The sequence below is a fragment of the Patagioenas fasciata genome, chromosome 28, assembly GCF_037038585.1.
Source record: "Patagioenas fasciata isolate bPatFas1 chromosome 28, bPatFas1.hap1, whole genome shotgun sequence".
In the NCBI taxonomy this organism is placed as follows: domain Eukaryota; kingdom Metazoa; phylum Chordata; class Aves; order Columbiformes; family Columbidae; genus Patagioenas; species Patagioenas fasciata.
The window spans coordinates 3,793,525-3,811,677 of record NC_092547.1 but is presented as its reverse complement, the minus strand read 5'-3'; the positions used below and the strand labels follow the sequence as shown (position 1 = coordinate 3,811,677).

The 18,153-nt window shown below is 68.3% G+C and overlaps 2 protein-coding genes across 2 annotated transcripts; both read left to right on the top strand.

Annotated features, from left to right (window-relative positions):
* Nucleotides 1-366: 366 nt before the first annotated feature.
* Nucleotides 367-6,039, top strand: TAMALIN (trafficking regulator and scaffold protein tamalin). Its single transcript, XM_065858857.2, has 8 exons — nt 367-1,972; nt 3,479-3,528; nt 3,899-3,953; nt 4,574-4,676; nt 4,757-4,850; nt 4,921-4,987; nt 5,068-5,134; nt 5,206-6,039. Exons 1-8 carry the CDS (start codon nt 1,841-1,843, stop codon nt 5,643-5,645), a joined length of 1,008 nt encoding a protein of 335 aa, XP_065714929.2. The 5' UTR covers nt 367-1,840; the 3' UTR covers nt 5,646-6,039.
* A 6,042-nt stretch (nt 6,040-12,081) lies between these two features.
* On the top strand, nt 12,082-17,462 carry NR4A1 (nuclear receptor subfamily 4 group A member 1). Its single transcript, XM_065858843.2, has 7 exons — nt 12,082-12,166; nt 14,766-15,565; nt 15,792-15,921; nt 16,032-16,183; nt 16,260-16,462; nt 16,539-16,717; nt 16,805-17,462. The coding sequence occupies exons 2-7, from the start codon at nt 14,768-14,770 to the stop codon at nt 17,059-17,061; spliced, it is 1,719 nt and encodes a 572-aa protein (XP_065714915.2). The 5' UTR covers nt 12,082-12,166; nt 14,766-14,767; the 3' UTR covers nt 17,062-17,462.
* Nucleotides 17,463-18,153: the final 691 nt, after the last annotated feature.

The window sequence follows — 18,153 nt, the reverse complement described above, 5'->3', positions numbered from 1 at the left end:
GAGTATACCCTTATTGGTGTAGGTTCAGCTTCCATCATGCGCTCAGGAGCAAAGGATGCGGCTGAGCGGGGTTTTCAACCCACGGAGCGATGAGCAGCTGAAATGCGGTGATTTGGAGTGGGGGGGGGGACATTGTGCAGCTCCCCCTGGGTCCCCACGGCTTTTCCAATGATTGATCTTATCCCAAACTGCCCGGCCTCCCTGTGAAATCCTGTTTGCTCAGGGCAGCCGGTGCTGTGCAAACTGCCCCTGCTAATTCTCCCTGATTAGAGCCTCCTGTGAACGAGCATGTTGTGAGCGGATCAGCGGGGAAAATCCGCCGGGCCCTGGGGTCCCGCGGGCTCAGACGGATGCTGGGGAGGGGGAGCCACCATCTGGGCTCCGGCCCCTCCTCGATCTCCAGCTTTGTCTGCAGCCCCCGGGAAACTCACGAAACACAGGGAGCAGGTGAGGTGAGAATAACGGGTTTTTTAAAAGCAAAAATCATCTTTATCCCTCTTTTAGGAAATGTGATGGGACCTGTGGTCTGGGCTGCTTTCGACTGGGGGGGGTCGTTACCTGGGGTGCAGGATTTGGGGTGCAGGATGGTTCCCAAGAGCGGGTTGTGGTTTGGTGGGCTCGGTCTTGTCCTTCCCTGGCGCTTCCCAAGCTGAACTCTGGGAGCGAGCTTCCCTCCCCGTAACCCCCGTGGGCGGGCGCCTGGGCCGGAACGCCAGCGGGATTGTTTCTAACTTCATTTAGTTTGGCAAATTTTAAACAAACATCTGGGCAAAACCCTCAGTTCCAGCTGGAAAATTCCTGCTGCGAGGGGCTGCCCGAGCCGCGCAACGTGGCTGCGGCAGACGCGGCGTCTGCCTCCGGGAATTGTTCTTTCCCCCGTGCCCCCGTCCTCAGCGCGGGCAGAGCTCTTGCAGGAGCGGTTTAAATCCCGTCCACCCACGCTGGAAGCGCGGCCGGGGGCTCCAGCTTCCCCCGTGCCCACCTTCTGCCTTCAATTAGATCAGGGGCTCCAGCTTCCCCCGTGCCCACCTTCTGCCTTCAATTAGATCCTAAATGCGGCTTTGGTGGTGGGGTGGCGTTTGGTGGGGTGAAACAGCTGCACATGCTTGAGGGCTCAGGGGGGCAGTGGTGTCACCCCCAGCGCTCGGGCCAAATCCAGGCTCACCTCCAGCACCCGCTGATCCTGTTGGGCCTCAGCACCGTCCAGTTGAAGACGGGCAGGCGGAACTTGGTCTTGATGGGCTTCTTGATCCGGATGGCTGCCAGCGGGGCAGGACCCAGCTCAGCCTCCGCCGGGGCTGTGGGACGCGGCCTCTGCCCACCCTGAGCCACCCGGTCCCCGGGCTGTCACCGTCCCCTGTGCCACTCCATCCCCTTGCCGTGGTCCCTGCACCCATCCCTTGGCCATCGCGACCCCCTGCAAACCTCCTTCTGTCCCCACGCTCCCTGTGCCCTCCCCACCCACCCAAGAGCCTTCTGATGGAGGGTGGTGCCACAGGGCGCTGGGGCGGCTTCTGTGCGGGGAAACCCCTCTAGTTTCTCCCATTACCACCCCCAAGGGGCTCCCTGGGCCACTACAGCGCTTCCCTGGTCCCCGCATCCCCTCCAGCAGCCCCACTGCACCCCCCGGTCCCCGCAGCATCATCCCGGACCCCCGCGTCCCTTCGCGGGCCTTGGACCCGTGCGGGGCGGGGCTTACGGCTAGGAGGCGTGGTTTAGCGCTCCACGGGGCGTGGTTGGGCGCGGGAAGGGGCGTGTTCTCCCGCAGAGGGGGCGTGTCCGTCTCTGGCCCCGCCCCCCACGGGTTATATAGGGGCGCGCGGGGCGGCGCGGCCCGGCCATGACCCTGCGGCGGCTGCGGCGGCTCCGGCCGAAGGAGGAGGATGCGGCGGCGGCCCCGGAGCGCCCCGGCCCCGCCGACGTCTACCGAGCGCTGGCGGCTGCCGGGGGAACGCTGCCCCGGGTGCGCAAGGTAGGGCTGGCGGCGGACCCGGGCGCGGGGAGGGCGGGGGAGCCTCCCCGGTGCCCCCGGTTTGTGCAGCGGGGTCGGTGGGGACCCGGCGCCGCCATCAGCAGCGGGCCGGGGGGGGGGGAGTGGGGGTGCGAGGTGACCCCGTCTTGCGCGGCCCCTGGTGCCCGCACCCTGCGGGGCTGCCCCGGCGGCTTCTCCTGGGCTCTGCTCCTGCCCCGGTGACCCCCCCGACCCTTGTCCTGTGTCCCCATCCTGCCCCGGTGACATCCCCCCCGTCCTGCCCCAGCGTCTCCCCACCCCGCTCCCATCTTCCACCGGCATCTTCCCAGAGTCCCCGTCCCACACCAGTGTTGTCCCCCAAGCGTCACGTCCTGTCCCAGTTCCTCTCCACACCAGGGACGGGCCCCCACCCCAGCGTACGTGGCCATGCCACCGGGATAAATGCGTCCCCACCGGGCTCTGCCCCACAGGGAAGACGGGGCAGAGGGTCCCTTGGGGTCTGGCTCCATGGGACATGGGACCATCCGCCACCGTGCTCCTGGGAAAGCCCCTTTTTGGTGGCGCTGGGGCTGTCACCGCCCCGCCGCTCCCCCCGGCCCCGCGGCGCTTCCTGAGCGTCGGGGGGAAGCGAGAGCGCAGCCGACATCCGGAGCAGAAGTGGCTTTCGGGGCCGTGCTGGCGCGGCCGGGGTCACGTGCGGTGGCCTGGATCCCGCTCACCGCCAAGGCCACCACCGGCGACGTCCCCGAGGGTGCTGGGGTGTCCCACGTCACCTCCCCGTCACTGGGGCGACATGGGCGCCCAACGTGACTGGCAGCAACTTTCCCTGTGGTGAACGCAACCCGACTCTGGTGGTTTTGCACTTAAACGCCCACAGATGGGTTTGGACCACTCAGCCACGGGGCTGGTGGCACCTGCAGGGCTGGGGACATGCAGGTGGCGCAGAGCAGAGGGAGCTGCTGGCACTCGGTGGCCATCAAAATGAGCCACGTGCCACCCTCGAGGTGCAGCTTGCGGTGGCACTGACTGCAGAGGGGCATTTGGGGACAGCTCCGTCACCTCCCGCCCCGCGGCGAGGGTCCCGCTGTGCCCGGCCGGTCCCTCTGCTCACCCACGCGTCCGCGCCCTCCACAACAGGGACATTGTCTGGGCGGGGGGGGGGAGCTTTGCATGAAAAAACCCGACTTTGTGACCACAACAGGGCCCCTCTGTGCCCGGGTCCCCCCCGGAGCGTGGCGTGGGGTGGGATGCGGCGCAGGTGACGTCAAAGCGTGGGGGAGATGTGAGGGTGGCTTTGAGCACCCATGAAAGCCTCGTTATGCCCAGCCGGCCTGGGGCGGGGGGGCAGCGGGTGCACCCGGGTGCTGGTTCGGTGCCGCTTTGGCACGGTGCTCCCCGCGGTTTGGTGGGGTCTGGAGGGGACACGCGGGTTCGGCTGACCCTGCAGGGGGCGGGGGGACATGTCCCAGCACGGTGTCCCCGCTGACCGCTGTCCCTCTGCCGCAGGGCGCGGGGTTCAGGTGGGTGTCCCCGAGCCAGTCCCCGGAGGAGCACAGGTAGGGACTGGGGACCGGGCGCTGCTGATGGGGGGACATGCGGGTGTGGGGCTGGGGACGTGTCCCAGGGGGTTGGGGCCTGGACACCCCCCAGGGGCTGGAAATGGGGGTGGTTTTACAGGGGGGAGAGCAGCGATGGGGACGCAGCTCCCCGGGGTGACCTGACACCCCCGGACCCCACGGCCATGGGACGGGCTGCAGGGCTCTGGCCAAGGCCACCCTGGGGGTTCCTATCCCTGGGGGGGGTGTCCTGTCCATGGGGGGTCTCCTGTCCTTGGGGTCCTGCCCAGAAAACCCGAACCCCGAAGCAGTGTCGTTGGAGTGGGGGGTGCCAGGGGCTCTGCCTTGTCCCTGACCCTTGTGTCCCCAGGAGGGTGGTGACGCTGGAGAAGAAGGCGGAGGAGACCTTCGGCTTCGAGATCCAGGTGGTTACCATGCTGAGCTGTGCCGTGCCATGCCAAGCTGTGCCGAGCTGTGCTGTGCCATACCAAGCTGTGCTGTGCCATGCCAAGCTGTGCCAAGCTGTGCTGAGTTGTGCCATGCTGAGCTCTGCTGTGCCGTACCATGCTGAGTTGTGCCGTGCCATGCTATGCCATGCTGTGCCGAGCCATGCCATGCTGTGCCGTGCCAAGCTGTGCCGTGCCATGCTGAGTTGTGCCGTGCCATGCCATGCCAAGCTGTGCCGAGCCATGCCAAGCTGTGCCGTGCCGTGCCAAGCTGTGCCGAGCCATGCTGAGCTGTGCCGAGCCATGCCGCGCTCCCCACCCCTCCAGCCCGTACCTTGCTTTGCATCGAGGGTATTTTTAAATTGTCGCTGAGCCAGGGTTTATTTTTAGTGGTGACGGAGCTGCGTGGTTACCGAAGCCTCCCCGACCGTGACGCCGGGGGCGGCTGGGGGGGCCCCACTTGGGGCAAAACCCCCCAGGGTTGGGGTGCTGCCCCGCATCACCTGGCTACAATTAAATGCTGCAATTGCCACTTCATGGATGCTGCTTGGGGGGGACGTGGGGGGTCCTCGTGCCCCTCACCAGCCCCCCTGTTTCAGACCTACGGGCTGCACCACCAGGACAGGAACAGCGTGGAGATGTTCACCTTCGTGTGCCGGGTGCACGGCGGGAGCCCGGCCGAGGCTGCGGGGCTCCAGACCGGTGAGCACACCCTGGGGGGGCAGGGGGGGCCCCAGCACTGGGGACCAACATCCCTGAACCCATTTCCCCCCCCGCTCCAGGGGACACCATCACGGGGGTCAACGGGCTGAACGTGGAGGGCGTCCGGCACCGGGAGATCGTGGAGATCATCAAGAGCTCGGGCAACACGCTCCGGTGAGCTGGGGGGGTACGGGGGGGTCCCGAATGGCCCCCGGTCCCCACGCTGACGGCTGCTGCCCCACAGGCTGGACACGCTCTACGGGACGTCCATCCGGAGGGCTGAGCTGGAGGCCCGGCTGCAGTACCTGAAGGTGAGGAAGGGGGGACTGGGGGGTCAGGAGGGGCTGGGGACCCCCCCACAGTGTCCTCACCGCCGTCTGCTTCCCCCCAGCAAACGCTGTATGAGAAGTGGGGGGAGTACCGCTCGCTGATGGTGCAGGAGCAGCGGCTGGTGCGCGGTGAGTGGGGGCTTGGGGGGGGCGTTGTGGGGCACCCCCGGCCCCTTTTGACCCCCAGTGTCCCCCATCAGGCGTGGTGGCCAAGGACCCCAACATCTACGACACGCTGGAGTCAATCCGCTGGTGCCTGCAGGCCGGGGGGGGGCTCCCCGGCGGCTCCCCCCGCGCCAGCGCCTGCGGCAGCGACGATTCCCTCTACCAGACCTGCCTGTTCGCCTCCGCCGACTCGCTGGACGGGGACAAGGACAAGGACGGGGACAAGGACAAGGACGGGGACAACGGGGGTCCCGCGCCCCCCCCGCCGCGGCCCCGGCCGGCCCTGGCCCGCAGCGCCAGCCTCAAGTGCAGCGGGGGCCCGGGGGCTGCGGGGCGGCTGTGGGCCCGGGCCGGGGACCCCGCAGAGGGGGCGGCCGCCCCCCGCAAGGGCCGGCACAGCAGCTTCCGCCGGCGGCTGCTCAAGTTCATCCCGGGACTGAACCGGGCGCTGGAGGAGGAGGAGAGCCACCTCTAGCCCAGGGCCACCTCTAGCCCAGGGCCACCTCTAGCCCAGAGCCACCTCTAGCCCAGGGCCACCTCTAACCGGACCCCGCACCTATTTATTTATTTATTGCACGGGGCCGTGCGCCCCCCACCGCCCCCCGGGGCCGCTGGCAGGAGCTCGGGGTCGACCTCGGGGGTCCCAGCTCGGCTGTGGGGGTCACGGCGCCAAAGGGATGGACATGGGGACACCCCCGAGGCGGCTTGCGAAGCCACCGCTCATCTCAGGAATCGGTGCCCTCCTTGCTGGGGGGCACAGGGGGCCCTGCTTTCCTCCCCCACCGGGGACAATGGGGGTCCTGCCTCCTGCTGCCCCCACGGGCTTTTTGTACCGCGCTCGGCGTTCGCCAATACAGAGACTTTTTGCAGCAGCCTGTGGTGTGAGTGGGGGGACGGAGCCCCGTGGGGACAGAGATGGCGGGGGGGACGTGTCCCCTGGGCTGCAGCCCCCCCGTGCTGCTCCCTTTGCTCTCCCCTCTGCCAGACCTCGGGGTGACCGGAGTCACCTTGGGCTCTGCTTGGGGACACCCCCGTGTCCCCCACCTGACACAGCCCCGGTACCACGAGCCGTGTCCCGGCACGGGGGAGCCCAGCCGGGCCCTTCCTGCCCCGTTTCCTCCGGCAGCCGGCGGGAAGCCGGTCCCACCCCGAACCTTTCCGCCACCGGGGGCCGGGGTGCTCGTGGGGATGGGCACTGGGGTCCCCCCACCCCTGCCCTGCTGCCCCCCACTCCCACCAAAACAGCACCCAGAGGCCTTGGGGGGCACAGAGCCCCCCGTGCTGCTGCAGCGAGCACCCATAGGGGGGCCTTGCACAAGCGTTCTGTGCAAGCACCGAGAGCCCCCAGCCCTGTGCCGCAGACCTGCAGGGGGCCCTGGGGCTGTGCTCTGTGCCTCAGGTTCCCCTTTGGCTTGTGCCCATCACTGACTGGGCCACTGCATGTTTGGGGAGCCCCAGCTCGGAGCTCCTGCACCCCACAGCTGGACCCCCCCATGGGGGTGTGCAGGAGGTTTTGGGGATGAGCACATGTATGTGTGCTGCAGGACTGTGTGTGCACACGTGTGTGCTAGAGCTCTGTGTGCACACGTGTATGTGCTGCAGGTCTGTGTGTGCACACATGTGCTAGAACTCTGTGTGCACACGTGTGTGTGCTGCAGGACTGTGTGTGCACACGTGTGCTAGAGCTCTGCACACATGTGTGCTGTGGGTCTGTGTGTGCACACGTGTGCTAGAGCTCTGTGTGCACACATGTATGTGCTACAGGGCTGTGTGTGCACACGTGTATGTGCTGCTGTGCGTGTGCAGGAGCTCTGTGTGCACATGTGTGTGCTGGAGCTGCATGTACACATGTGTGTGTGCTACAGGGCTGCATGTGCACACATGTGGGCACTAGAGCTCTGTGTGCACACATGTACGCACTGTGGGGCTGTGTGTGCACACATGTATGCACTGCAGGGCTGTGTATGCACACGTATGTGCACTGCAGGGCTGTGTGTGCACACGTGTGTGCTGCAGGGCTGCGTGTGCACACGTGTGTGCTGCAGGGATGCAGGTGCACACGTATGTGCGCTGCAGGGCTGTGTGTGCACATATGTGCGCTGCAGGGCTGTGTGTGCACGTGTGCGCTGCAGGGCTGTGTGTACACACGTGTGTGCTGTGGGGCTGTGTGTGCACACATGTGTGCTGCGGGGCTGTGTGTGCACATGTGTGCTGCAGGGCTGCGTGTGCACGCGTGTGTGCTGCAGGGCTGCGTGTGCACACGTGTGTGCTGCAGTGATGCAGGTGCACACGTATGTGCGCTGCAGGGCTGTGTGTGCACATGTGTGCGCTGCAGGGCTGTGTGTGCACGTGTGTGCTGCGGGGCTGTGTGTGCACACGTGTGTGCTGCAGGGCTGCGTGTGCGCACGTGTGTGCTGCAGGGCTGCGTGTGTGCACGTGTGTGCTGCAGGGCTGCGTGTGTGCACGTGTGTGCTGCAGGGCTGCGTGTGTGCACGTGTGTGCTGCAGGGTTGCGTGTGTGCACGTGTGTGCTGCAGGGCTGTGTGTGCGCACGTGTGTGCTGCAGGGCTGCAGGTGCACACGTATGTGCGCTGCAGGGCTGTGTGTGACGTGTGTGCTGCAGGGCTGTGTGTGACGTGTGTGCTGCAGGGCTGCGTGTGCACACGTGTGTGCTGCAGGGCTGCGTGTGCACGCGTGTGTGCTGCAGGGCTGCGTGTGCACGCGTGTGTGCTGCAGGGCTGCGTGTGCACGCGTGTGTGCTGCAGGGATGCAGGTGCACACGTATGTGCACTGCAGGGCTGTGTGTGCACGTGTGTGCTGCAGGGCTGTGTGTGCACACGTGTGTGCTGTGGGGCTGTTTGTGCACGTGTGTGATGCGGGGCTGTGTGTGCACACGTGTGTGCTGCAGGGCTGTGTGTGCACATGTGTGTGCTGCGGGGCTGTGTGTGCACACGTGTGTGCTGCAGGGCTGTGTGTGCACATGTGTGTGCTGCGGGGCTGTGTGTGCACACGTGTGTGCTGCAGGGCTGTGTGTGCACACGTGTGTGCTGCAGGGCTGTGTGTGCACGTGTGTGCTGCAGGGCTGTGTGTGTGCACGTGTGTGCTGCAGGGTTGTGTGTGCACACGTGTGTGCTGCGGGGCTGTGTGTGCATATGTGCGCTGCAGGGCTGTGTGTGTACACGTGTGTGCTGTGGGGCTGCGTGTGCACGCGTGTGTGCTGCAGGGCTGCGTGTGCACGCGTGTGTGCTGCAGGGATGCAGGTGCACACGTATGTGCTGCAGGGCTGTGTGTGCACACATGTGTGCTCCGGGGCTGCGTGTGCACACATGTGTGCTGCGGGGCTGCGTGTGCACACGCGTGTGCTGCGGGGCTGCGTGTGCACACGCGTGTGCTGCGGGGCTGCGTGTGCACACGCGTGTGCTGCGGGGCTGCGTGTGCACACGCGTGTGCTGCGGGGCTGCGTGTGCACACGTGCCCCACGTGCCGACACGTGTGCGCTGGGGCCCAGCCAGCTCCCTGCCGCTCTCCTGCCTTGTCCCCGTTCCAGGCCGGCTCCGTGCTTGGACATTTATGGTCTGGCTCACGGTGCCCGCCCGCGCGCTGCCATGCTCGGGGCACCCCGTCCCCGTCACGGCCGTCACGGGACCCCCCCCGCGGCAGCTGCCACCCCACGCGGAGCTTTTTTTAGCCCTGACCTAGAGCTGCGTGTGCCCGGGGCTGGGGAGGTGCCGGCCGGACACCGGGGTCACGCGTGGCACCGGGCAGTGCCGGCGGGAACGCCCCGGAGCAGCCTGTCATTACCGGCATATTTAGACCCGGGACAGGGAGCCAGGACCGGCCGTGGGCACCCTGCAGCCACCGCCCCACCCGTAGGTGCCCTGCGAGCCCCCATGCCCACCCTACGGGCCCTGGGGCAGCGGGGAGGGACAGACATGGCCACTGTGTCCCCGTGTCCTCCCCGGGGTGTTGGGGTGGATCTGGCACCGGGGCACCAGCACAAGCCGGGGCTCCCCCCACATATCCCCGTGGCCTTGCTGGGGTGCCTGGGTTCGGGTTTCCTCCCCCGGAGCCAGCCGGGGTACAGCTAATCCCTGCTGCGGGGGCTGCTGCTGTCACCTCCTGCCGCTGGTGTCACCTCTCCTGCTGCTGCTGCACTGAGCCATGGGTGCAAAAGGGCTGTGGCCCCCATGCTCTGTGACCCCGGTGGCTTTGGGACCCCCTGACAGCTCCAGAACGCCCGACAGCTCCAGGACCCCCAGCCTGACGCTGTCCGGGGGGCTCCCGGCTGTACGGAGCTGGCACCAGCCTTGTCCCCCCCGCTTGCACCGGCTGCTGCCCCAGCCCAGCACGGGGCCGGCACCGGCTGCCGCCCCCGCTTTGCCCCCCGTTTGCACGGGGTGCTGCCCCGGTACCGGGGACGGGGACCCCGGTGAGCCCCGGTCGAGCCCGGGGGATCCCCGCGGGGGCGACCCCGGTGGTGCCGCGGGATCCCGAGGACGTCAGCGGCCGGCTGTGACGTCACGGGGCCCCCGCCTGGCGGGCGGGAACCGGGGCCAGAGCGAGGGAACGGGCGGCGGGAGGAGGCGACGGCGACGTCACCCCCGGTATCCCCGAGTCCCCCCGGGCTCCTGGGGCCGGTCCGCTCCGGTCCCGGGCCGGGGGGACATGGCTGGGGTGGCACTAACGAGGGTGGCGCTTAATGGGAGGCACTAGTAAGGGTGGCACTAACGAGGGGGACATTGCTGGGGTGGCACTAATGGGGGTGGCACTTATAGGGATGGCACTAATTGGGGGGCACTATTAAGGGTGGCACTAACGAGAGGACACTGCTGGCATAGCACTAATGGGAGTGGCACTAATGGTGGCACTACAAGGGTGGTGCTAGTGGAGGTGGCACTATCGAGGGGGACATTGCTGGGGTGACACTGACGAGGGTGGCACTAATGGGGGACACTAATAACGGTGCCACTAAGGACGGGAACGTTGCTGGGGTGGCACTAACGAGGGTGGCACTAATGGGGGGCACTAATGGGGGTGGCACTAACGAGGGGGACATTGCTGGGCTGTCACTAATGGGGTGGCACTAACGAGGAGACATTGCTGGGGTGGCACTAATGGAATGACACTAACGAGGGGGACATTGCTTCAGTGCCACTAACGGGGGTGGCACTAATGGCGGTGGCTGTAGCGAGGGGGGGCATCGCTGGGACATTCCAGAGGTGTGACACCAACGGGGGTCATTGCCAAGGCTGGCATCACTGGTGGCACTAACGGGGGACACTGGCGAGGGTGGCATTTCTGGTGACACTAACGGGAGTGACACTGAGTGGGGAGCATTGCTGGTGGCATCGCTGGTGACACTGACGTGGGGAGGAGGCATCGCTGGGGGCATCGCAAAGGGCTGGTGACACTAACGGGGTGGCACTAATGGGGGTGGCACTAACGACCTAGCGGGCTGGGGGGGACATTGCCCAAGGCTGGTGTTGCTGGTGACACTAACGGGGGTGGCACTAACGGGGGTGGCACTAATGGGGCTGCCAAGCCACGGGTATTGACCGGACACGGCAGGACGGGTCCCCCAATATTCCCGATGCGGCCCCGGGAGCGGGTACAGGGGTAGTACCGGGGGTACCGGGGGAGTATCGGGGGGAAAATATCGGGGGCCAGGGGGGGGTAGTATCGAGGGGATACTGGGGCGGTACGGGAGGGTACCGGGTTGGTACCGGAGGGGTACCGGGTGGTTCCCGGGGGTACCGGCTCCCTCCCCGCCCATCTCTCGCCGCTCGGGCTGAGCTCATCGCTCCCGCCTCGGGCGCCGTTCCCGGCGCTGGGCGCCCGCCAGCAGCCGCCGCTCTTTCCATCGCTCCGGCCAGGGTCTCCCCGCCGGGACCGGGAGCGGGGGCGGGGGCGGGGGCGGGGGGGACGCGGGGTCCCGCACCCAGGCACCGAGCGGGAGGACACCACGGGTATCGCCACTGAGGACGCTGAGCACCGGAGATACCGGCACCGGGGGGGCACCGAGGATGGGGCTTAGGGGATGGCAGCACCGAGGGGGCACCGGGAATGGAGTCACCAGGGGATGTCAGCACCTGGGTACCAGCAGCGAGGGGACACCGGGGATAACGGCACCGGGGATAGCAGAACCGAGGGGCGACAGAAGATGTGGGCTCTGGGGATGGAAGTACCGGGGATGGCGGCACCGAAAAGATACCGGGGATGGCAGAACCCAGGGGACATCGGGGATAACAGCACCAAGGAGGCACCGGGGGTGGAGGCACCGAGGGGTGTCAGCTCCTGGATACCAGCAGCGAGGGGACACCGGGGATATCGATACCGAGGGGACACCGGGGATAACGGTACCGGGGATAGCGGTATAGAGGGGATAGCCGGGGATAACGGCACTGGGGATAAAGGCACCAAGGAGGCACCGGAGATAAGGGCATCGGGGATACCGGCACCGAGGGGATACCCGGGGATAACGGCACTGAGGATAAAGGCACCAAGGAGCCGTCGGAGATAACGGTACCGGGGATACCGGCACCGAGGGGGTACCCGGGGATTACGGTACCCGGGATAAAAGCAACGGGGCGGACACCGGGGATCCCAGCACCGAGCGAGCAGGAGAATGGGGACACCGTTCCAGCCCCGGGGTCTCCCCCCTTTCCCCGCCGGCGGCCCCGGGAGCCCCCGGGATGGGGGGGGCCGGGGGGCGCCCGTTCTATTTTTAGCCGGAGCCGCGCGGGTATTTTTAGCGCGGGCGCCGCGGTTGCGTCAATGGAACCCCGCGTGCGTCACGGCCGCGCCCCCGCCGGAACCGCCCCCCCCGCTCCTTCTACGGCGCCGCCGTGCGTCACGGGCCCGCGCGCCGCCCCGCGCGTCACCGAGCGCTTAAGAGAAAGTAGTGACGGGACCGGAGCCCGGCGGAGCCCGCGCGGCGGCGGCGGCAGCGGCAGCGGAGCGGGAACCGGAGCCGGAGCCCCGCCGCGCCGGCACCCGGGTACGGGCGGCACCGGGCTGCGGGGACCGGGCGGGGGACGCCGGGGACGGGATGTCCCGGGGATGGGGGGTGCGTGCAGCGGGAGGTGCACGGGGTCGGGCGGCCCGGGGGACAGCGGGGCGGGTGTCCCGATGGTGCTGGAGACGAGTCGCGGCGGGCGTCCTGCAAAACGTGTCCCGGTGGCACCGGGGGACGCCGGTTCGGGTGTCCCGATGTTACTGGGGGGCAGCCGGGTCGCGTGTCCCGGTAGCACCGGGGCTCAGGGCGGCGGGCGTCCCGCAAAGTGCGTGGAGTCGGGTGTCCCGGTGGCACCAGGGGACTCCGGGTCGGGCGTCCCGATGTCACCGGGGAGAACCGCGTCGGGCGTCCCGATGTCACGGGGGACTCGGAGTTGCGGGCGTCCTGCAAAGTGCATGGGATCGGGCGTCCCGGCGGCATCCGGGAGAACCGGGTTGGTGTCCCGGTGCTAGCACAGGCGAGTCGCGCCGGGCGTCCTGCGAAGTGCCTGGTGTCGGGTGTCCCGGTGGCACCGGCGGGGAACAGGGTCGGGTGTCCGGGTGGCACCAGGGAGAACCGGATCGAACGTCTCGGCGGCAGCGGGAGGAGCCGTGTCGGGTGTCCCGGTAGCACTGGGGGCTCAGTGCGGTGGGCGCGGTTTGAAGTGCGTGGGGTCGGGTGTCCCGGTGGCAGCGGGGATCCCGGGGCTTGCGCGTTCCAAGGACACGCGCGAGTCCGGTGGGACCCGGAGCCCCCGGGGAGATTCGGGGATCCCGCCGGAAGGGACCGGGCGGTGAGATTGTGCCGGACTGGCCCGGGGGTACCCGGTAGCACCGGGGAGAGCCGGGAGGCGCGGCACATGGAGCGGGGGCAGCAGAGCTTGGGGTCCCGATCCTGGGGCTCCCAGGGAGAGCCCGACGGAGGCTCCGGGAGGAGCTGTGTGGGACCGGGAGCCATTTCTGGGGCTGCCCGTGGCCGTGCAGGGCTGCGAGGCTGGGACCGGGCTGGTCCCCGGTCCTGGGACTCCTGCCCGGCTCCAGCTGCAGCCAGGGAGGGTTCCGAGCCCCGGGCTGCGGGGGGCAGAGCCACCCCAAAACCGGGCATCACCCTGGGAGCCCCGAGCAGAGCGGGCATGGAGCGGGAGCAGGCAGCACCGTGCAGGCAGCCCTGGGGACATTGCCGTGCAGGCAGCACCGTGCAGGCAAACCCCCCGCTGCCCACACAGGCCTGGCAGCGGCTGCGTTCCGGCATGGCGAGGCAGCAGGTGCAGGCAGGGAGGTGGGCAGCGTTACCTTCCCCCCCCGGCGCTGCCGGCTGCTCTCGCCCGCCCGCGGCCCAGGCCCGGTGCCAGGGGCTGCCACCAGCCCGCGCGGGCAGTGGCCTCCAGGCCTGGGCACGAGCAGCTGCCTGCGCTCCCAAACGAGGAATCTGCAATTAGCGCTCAGGCCGTGGGCAGCGCAGGGGCTGCTGCAGGAATCTGTGCCCGGTCCCTGGGGGGCTCATAGCAGAGGGACCCCAAATGCCACCAAAGAGTGAGTGAGGGCAAAAGCATTTGAATAAGGAAGCGGTGACTGCGCCGTGTGCTGCCCGTTGCTGCCAAACCCTGCACTGGGGCTGCAGGAAGGGTCGAGGCTTTGCATAGCCCAGCCGGCAATTTGCAGCCGTGATTTGCATGCAGGCGAGGAAAGCTGCCGGTGTCCCCCTGCCGTGTCCCCAGCGTGGCCTCGTGTCTCAATGTGGGGACAGGAGGCAGCTGGGGGGTCACCGTCCCTTCTGAACCCACCTGGTCCCCGCCAGACGGGCACAAACCCCACGGGGGCACCGGGATTGGGCTGGGGGCTGGTGCCGCGCCATGGGTGCCAGGGCTGAACCCATGCTGGGTATTTTTAAACCCAGCTCCCCGGGCGGGTATCGGCTTTCTGGGCACCGGTGAGAGCTGCCGCACTTGGCCGGGGGAAGCCGGGGGCCCGCGGCTGAGCTGGCTGCGGTGCCGTGCCCGAGCTGCGGCGGCCCGGGGCCAGGCGCGGCGTGACCTTTAAAGGTCTGCGAGATGAATTACATTATCATCTTGCCATTGGGGTCACTCTTGGCTTTGCTTTCAGCTGGACTCCTGTTACGTCCCGCGTGGGGCCGGATCTGTGCCGCAGTGCCGGGGGCTGCAGGGATAGGGGGTGGGCTCCTCTCCTCGCAGCAGCCAGCAGATCTGGCTGCGTTTGCTTTTCCAGAAGGCTCCGGAATGGGTGGATGGGGGAGTCGGACCGTTGAGCCCTGGTTCAGCCTTGGCTCTGGCTTTCCCCGGCCAGCCCGGGGCTCGGGAATCCACCGCCCGCATTCCTCCCTCCTTCCCTTTCGGCGGCTTTGCTAAGCCAGCGTTTTGGGGAATGTCCTTTGCGCCCATTGGCTGTGGCGTGACCTTTCCCGCGGGTGGCAGCGGCCGCCGCCGGACAGCCAGCAGCTCCGGGGATCCGGCTCCAGCCCCGCCGCCTGCGAGGGGGACCCCGGCCAAGCCTCCGCGGTTCTCGCTCCATCTCCATCCTCGGTGGGGTCGTGGGGTGTTTGGCGCGGCGGTGGGGTCCCCGCTGACACCCCGCTCTCCCCACAGAGATGCCCTGCATCCAGGCGCAGTACGGCACGGTGGGCACCGGCCCCTGCGAGCGCTGCCCGGCCGAGCTGCTCAGCCCCGAGGGCGGCCGATTCCCCATGGAGGTGGCCGGCGCGGACCTGGCGGCCGCCCCCGCCCTGCCCAGCTTCAGCACCTTCATGGAGGGCTACGCCGGCGAGTTCGACGCCTTCCTGTACCAGCTGCCGGCCGGCGGGCAGCCCACCACCGCCTTCAAGCTGGAGGACTTCCAGGTGTACGGCTGCTACCCCGGCGCCTTCGGTGGGCAGCCGGATGAGACCCTGTCCTCCAGCGGCTCGGACTGTTACGGCAGCCCATGCTCCGTCCCCTCGCCCGCCACGCCGGGCTTCCAGCCGCCCCAGGTTCCAGGCTGGGATGGCTCCTTCGGGGCGTACTCGCCCCCACCAAACTACGAGGGCGGGCGGCCTTGGGTTGAACCGGCCGAGGGCAGTGGGCCGCAGCCCCCCTTCTTCGCCTTCGCCCCCCCGGCACCGCGCCCCGGCGGGTCCCCCGCGACCCTGAAGGGACAGCCAGGCCCCTCGCCCCACCTGGACCCGCGGCTGCTGGACACAGACACCTTCGCCCTGGCGCAGGGCTCCCCGGGGGGCTTCACCGGGCTGCCCCTGCCCCCCGCCTCGCCGCTGCTGGAGGGGCCGCCGCTGGCCCCCACCAAGGCGCGCAGCCCCGGGGCGGGCGAGGGCCGCTGCGCCGTGTGCGGGGACAACGCCTCCTGCCAGCACTATGGCGTGCGCACCTGCGAGGGCTGCAAGGGCTTCTTCAAGGTAAGGGCGGCCCCCCCGGAGCCAGCGCTGGGATGTTCCCACAATGCTTTGTGGCAGCGGGAGGATGCTGCGGGTCCCCGGGGAGGGGCAGGGCGGGGATGTGGTTCTCCCCGCGGATGCGGAGCCGGATGCCGGGCTGGAGCGGGAGGAAAAGGAGGACAGAAGGGCTTTTGTTTGGGGTTCAGTGCCGCGGGCTGAGCTGCGGCCGTTCCTTCCCCGCCCGCAGCGCACGGTACAGAAGAACGCCAAGTACATCTGCCTGGCCAACAAGGACTGTCCCGTGGACAAGCGGCGGAGGAACCGCTGCCAGTTCTGCCGCTTCCAGAAGTGCCTGGCCGTCGGCATGGTCAAAGAAGGTACCGGCGTCCCCTCCCGGGGTTGGGGGTCCCACCGGAGTTGGGGGGTGCCCTCGCTCCGCAGCCCGGCCGAGCGGAGGCCAGACGCGCTCACTGCGTTTCCCTCGCAGTGGTCCGGACCGACAGCCTGAAGGGGCGACGGGGCCGCCTGCCCTCCAAGCCCAAACAGCCGCCGGACGCATCGCCCATCAGCCTCATCACCTCCCTGGTGCGGGCGTACATCGACTCGGTCCCCAGCGCCACCAAGCTCGACTACTCCAAGGTAGGGCCGGTGCCACCGCCCCACGCCATCCCCGCGGCGGCGCTGGGGCTGGATCCTCACCCCGTCCCCGCGGCAGTTCCAGGAGTCGGTGCCGTGCCAGTTCGAGAAGGAGGACTCGATGGACGTGCAGCAGTTTTACGACCTGCTCACCGGCTCCATGGACGTCATCCGCAAGTGGGCCCAGAAGATCCAGGGCTTCGCCGAGCTGCCCAAGGAGGACCAGGACCTGCTGCTGGAGTCGGCCTTCCTCGAGCTCTTCATCCTCCGCCTGGCCTACCGGTGAGCCCCGGCACGGCGCGGTGCGGCGGGGACCCCTGTGCCGGGGTTTGGGGGTGACACGTGGTTGTCCCCGCAGCTCCAAGCCCGAGGAAGGGAAACTCATCTTCTGCAACGGGGTGGTGCTGCACCGCCTGCAGTGCGTGCGCGGCTTCGGCGACTGGATCGACTCCATCCTGGAGTTCTCCCACAGCCTGCACCGCATGAGCGTCGACGTCCCCTCCTTCTCCTGCCTCGCCGCCCTCGTCATCATCACAGGTGAGCCCCCCCCGCCCTGCCGCTGTCCCCTTCCCGTCCCTGCGGCCATCACACTGGCCTCACGGCTCCGTGTCCCCCCCATCTCAGACCGCCACGGGCTGAAGGAGCCGAAGCGGGTGGAGGAGCTGCAGAACCGCATCGTGGGGTGTCTGAAGGACCATGTGGCCGCGGGGGGGGCCGAGCCGGGGCGCCCCGGCTGCCTCTCCAAGCTGCTGGGCAAACTGCCCGAGCTGCGCAGCCTCTGCACCCAGGGCCTCCAGCGCATCTTCTACCTGAAGCTGGAGGACCTGGTGCCGCCGCCCCCCATCGTCGATAAGATCTTCATGGACACGCTGCCCTTCTGAGCCCCCGGCGGGGGGGCTGCCGCCAACCTTGACCCCCCGGGGTTGTCTGGGGACGCCTCGGTCCCCCCAGGGATGCCTGGGTCCCCCGTTCAGCTGCCTGGGTGTCCCCTTGGGGACAGCCAGGTCCCCACGTGCCTTCGCGGCGCCGGACGCAGACACACAACACCTGCAGTGCCTTTGCCCCCGGGGGCATCGCCGGCGCGGCGCCCCCTTCTCCCCTGTAAAAAACCCCCCCGTTGTAAATAGCGAGCGGCCGGATCCTGTACAGAGCGGGGAGCGTGGTGGGGGCAGGGGGCTTTGTCCCCGCAGCCCCATCTCACTCCCTTTTATATTTTCTCTTTTTTGCCTCTTTTGGCCATTTTCTGTATATAAACTTGTACGTATATTGAGATCCACCCAAAGGAGCCGTTCCTCTCGTGTGTCTCCCCAGGTCAGATCAGCTATATTTAATATACAGTGATTTTGGAAGGGGGGGCAGAGCGCCAGGGCTGGGGACAGCCGGTGCGGGGACAGCCGGGGCACCGGAGCCGCACGTTGCCCACGCCGCTGCCCTTGAACCGTCACTTGCCCCCCCGGCGGCGGCTGCCGCGGCCCCGCACCTGTCGCCCGCCTGATTTATCGTCCCTAAAATAACCGGGAAGCGTGACTGGGTCCCCCCCCGTGGCCCTGGGGACGTGGCGAGCGGCAGGGCCAGCGCTGGCACAGGGGACAGTGTTTGGGGTCCCCAGACAGGGTGGGGGTCCTGGTGCGTGGGGGGGACGTGTTGGGTTGGCGCTGTCCCCCAGCTTGTCCCCTTCCTCCTGCTGGGGACAGCCTGGCCCCGGAGCAAATGTTAATGGGGACACTGAGGGCCGGTGACGAACAAGGGCCACATTGAGGCACTGGGCTGGGGGGGGCCCACAAAACAAGGGCCCCTCTGTCCCCCCCGCCCCCGCCATGGGGACAGTGCTGACGCACGGCGGGGCCCGGCTGGGGGGTCGCTCCGGGGGGTCCGGGAGAGCCTCAGGCGGGGGGGACGGGGGACACGGGGTGACAGCGTGGCTCTGCCCCTTTGGAGGGCAGGAATGGCCGTGCTGTGGGCCAGGGGTGGCC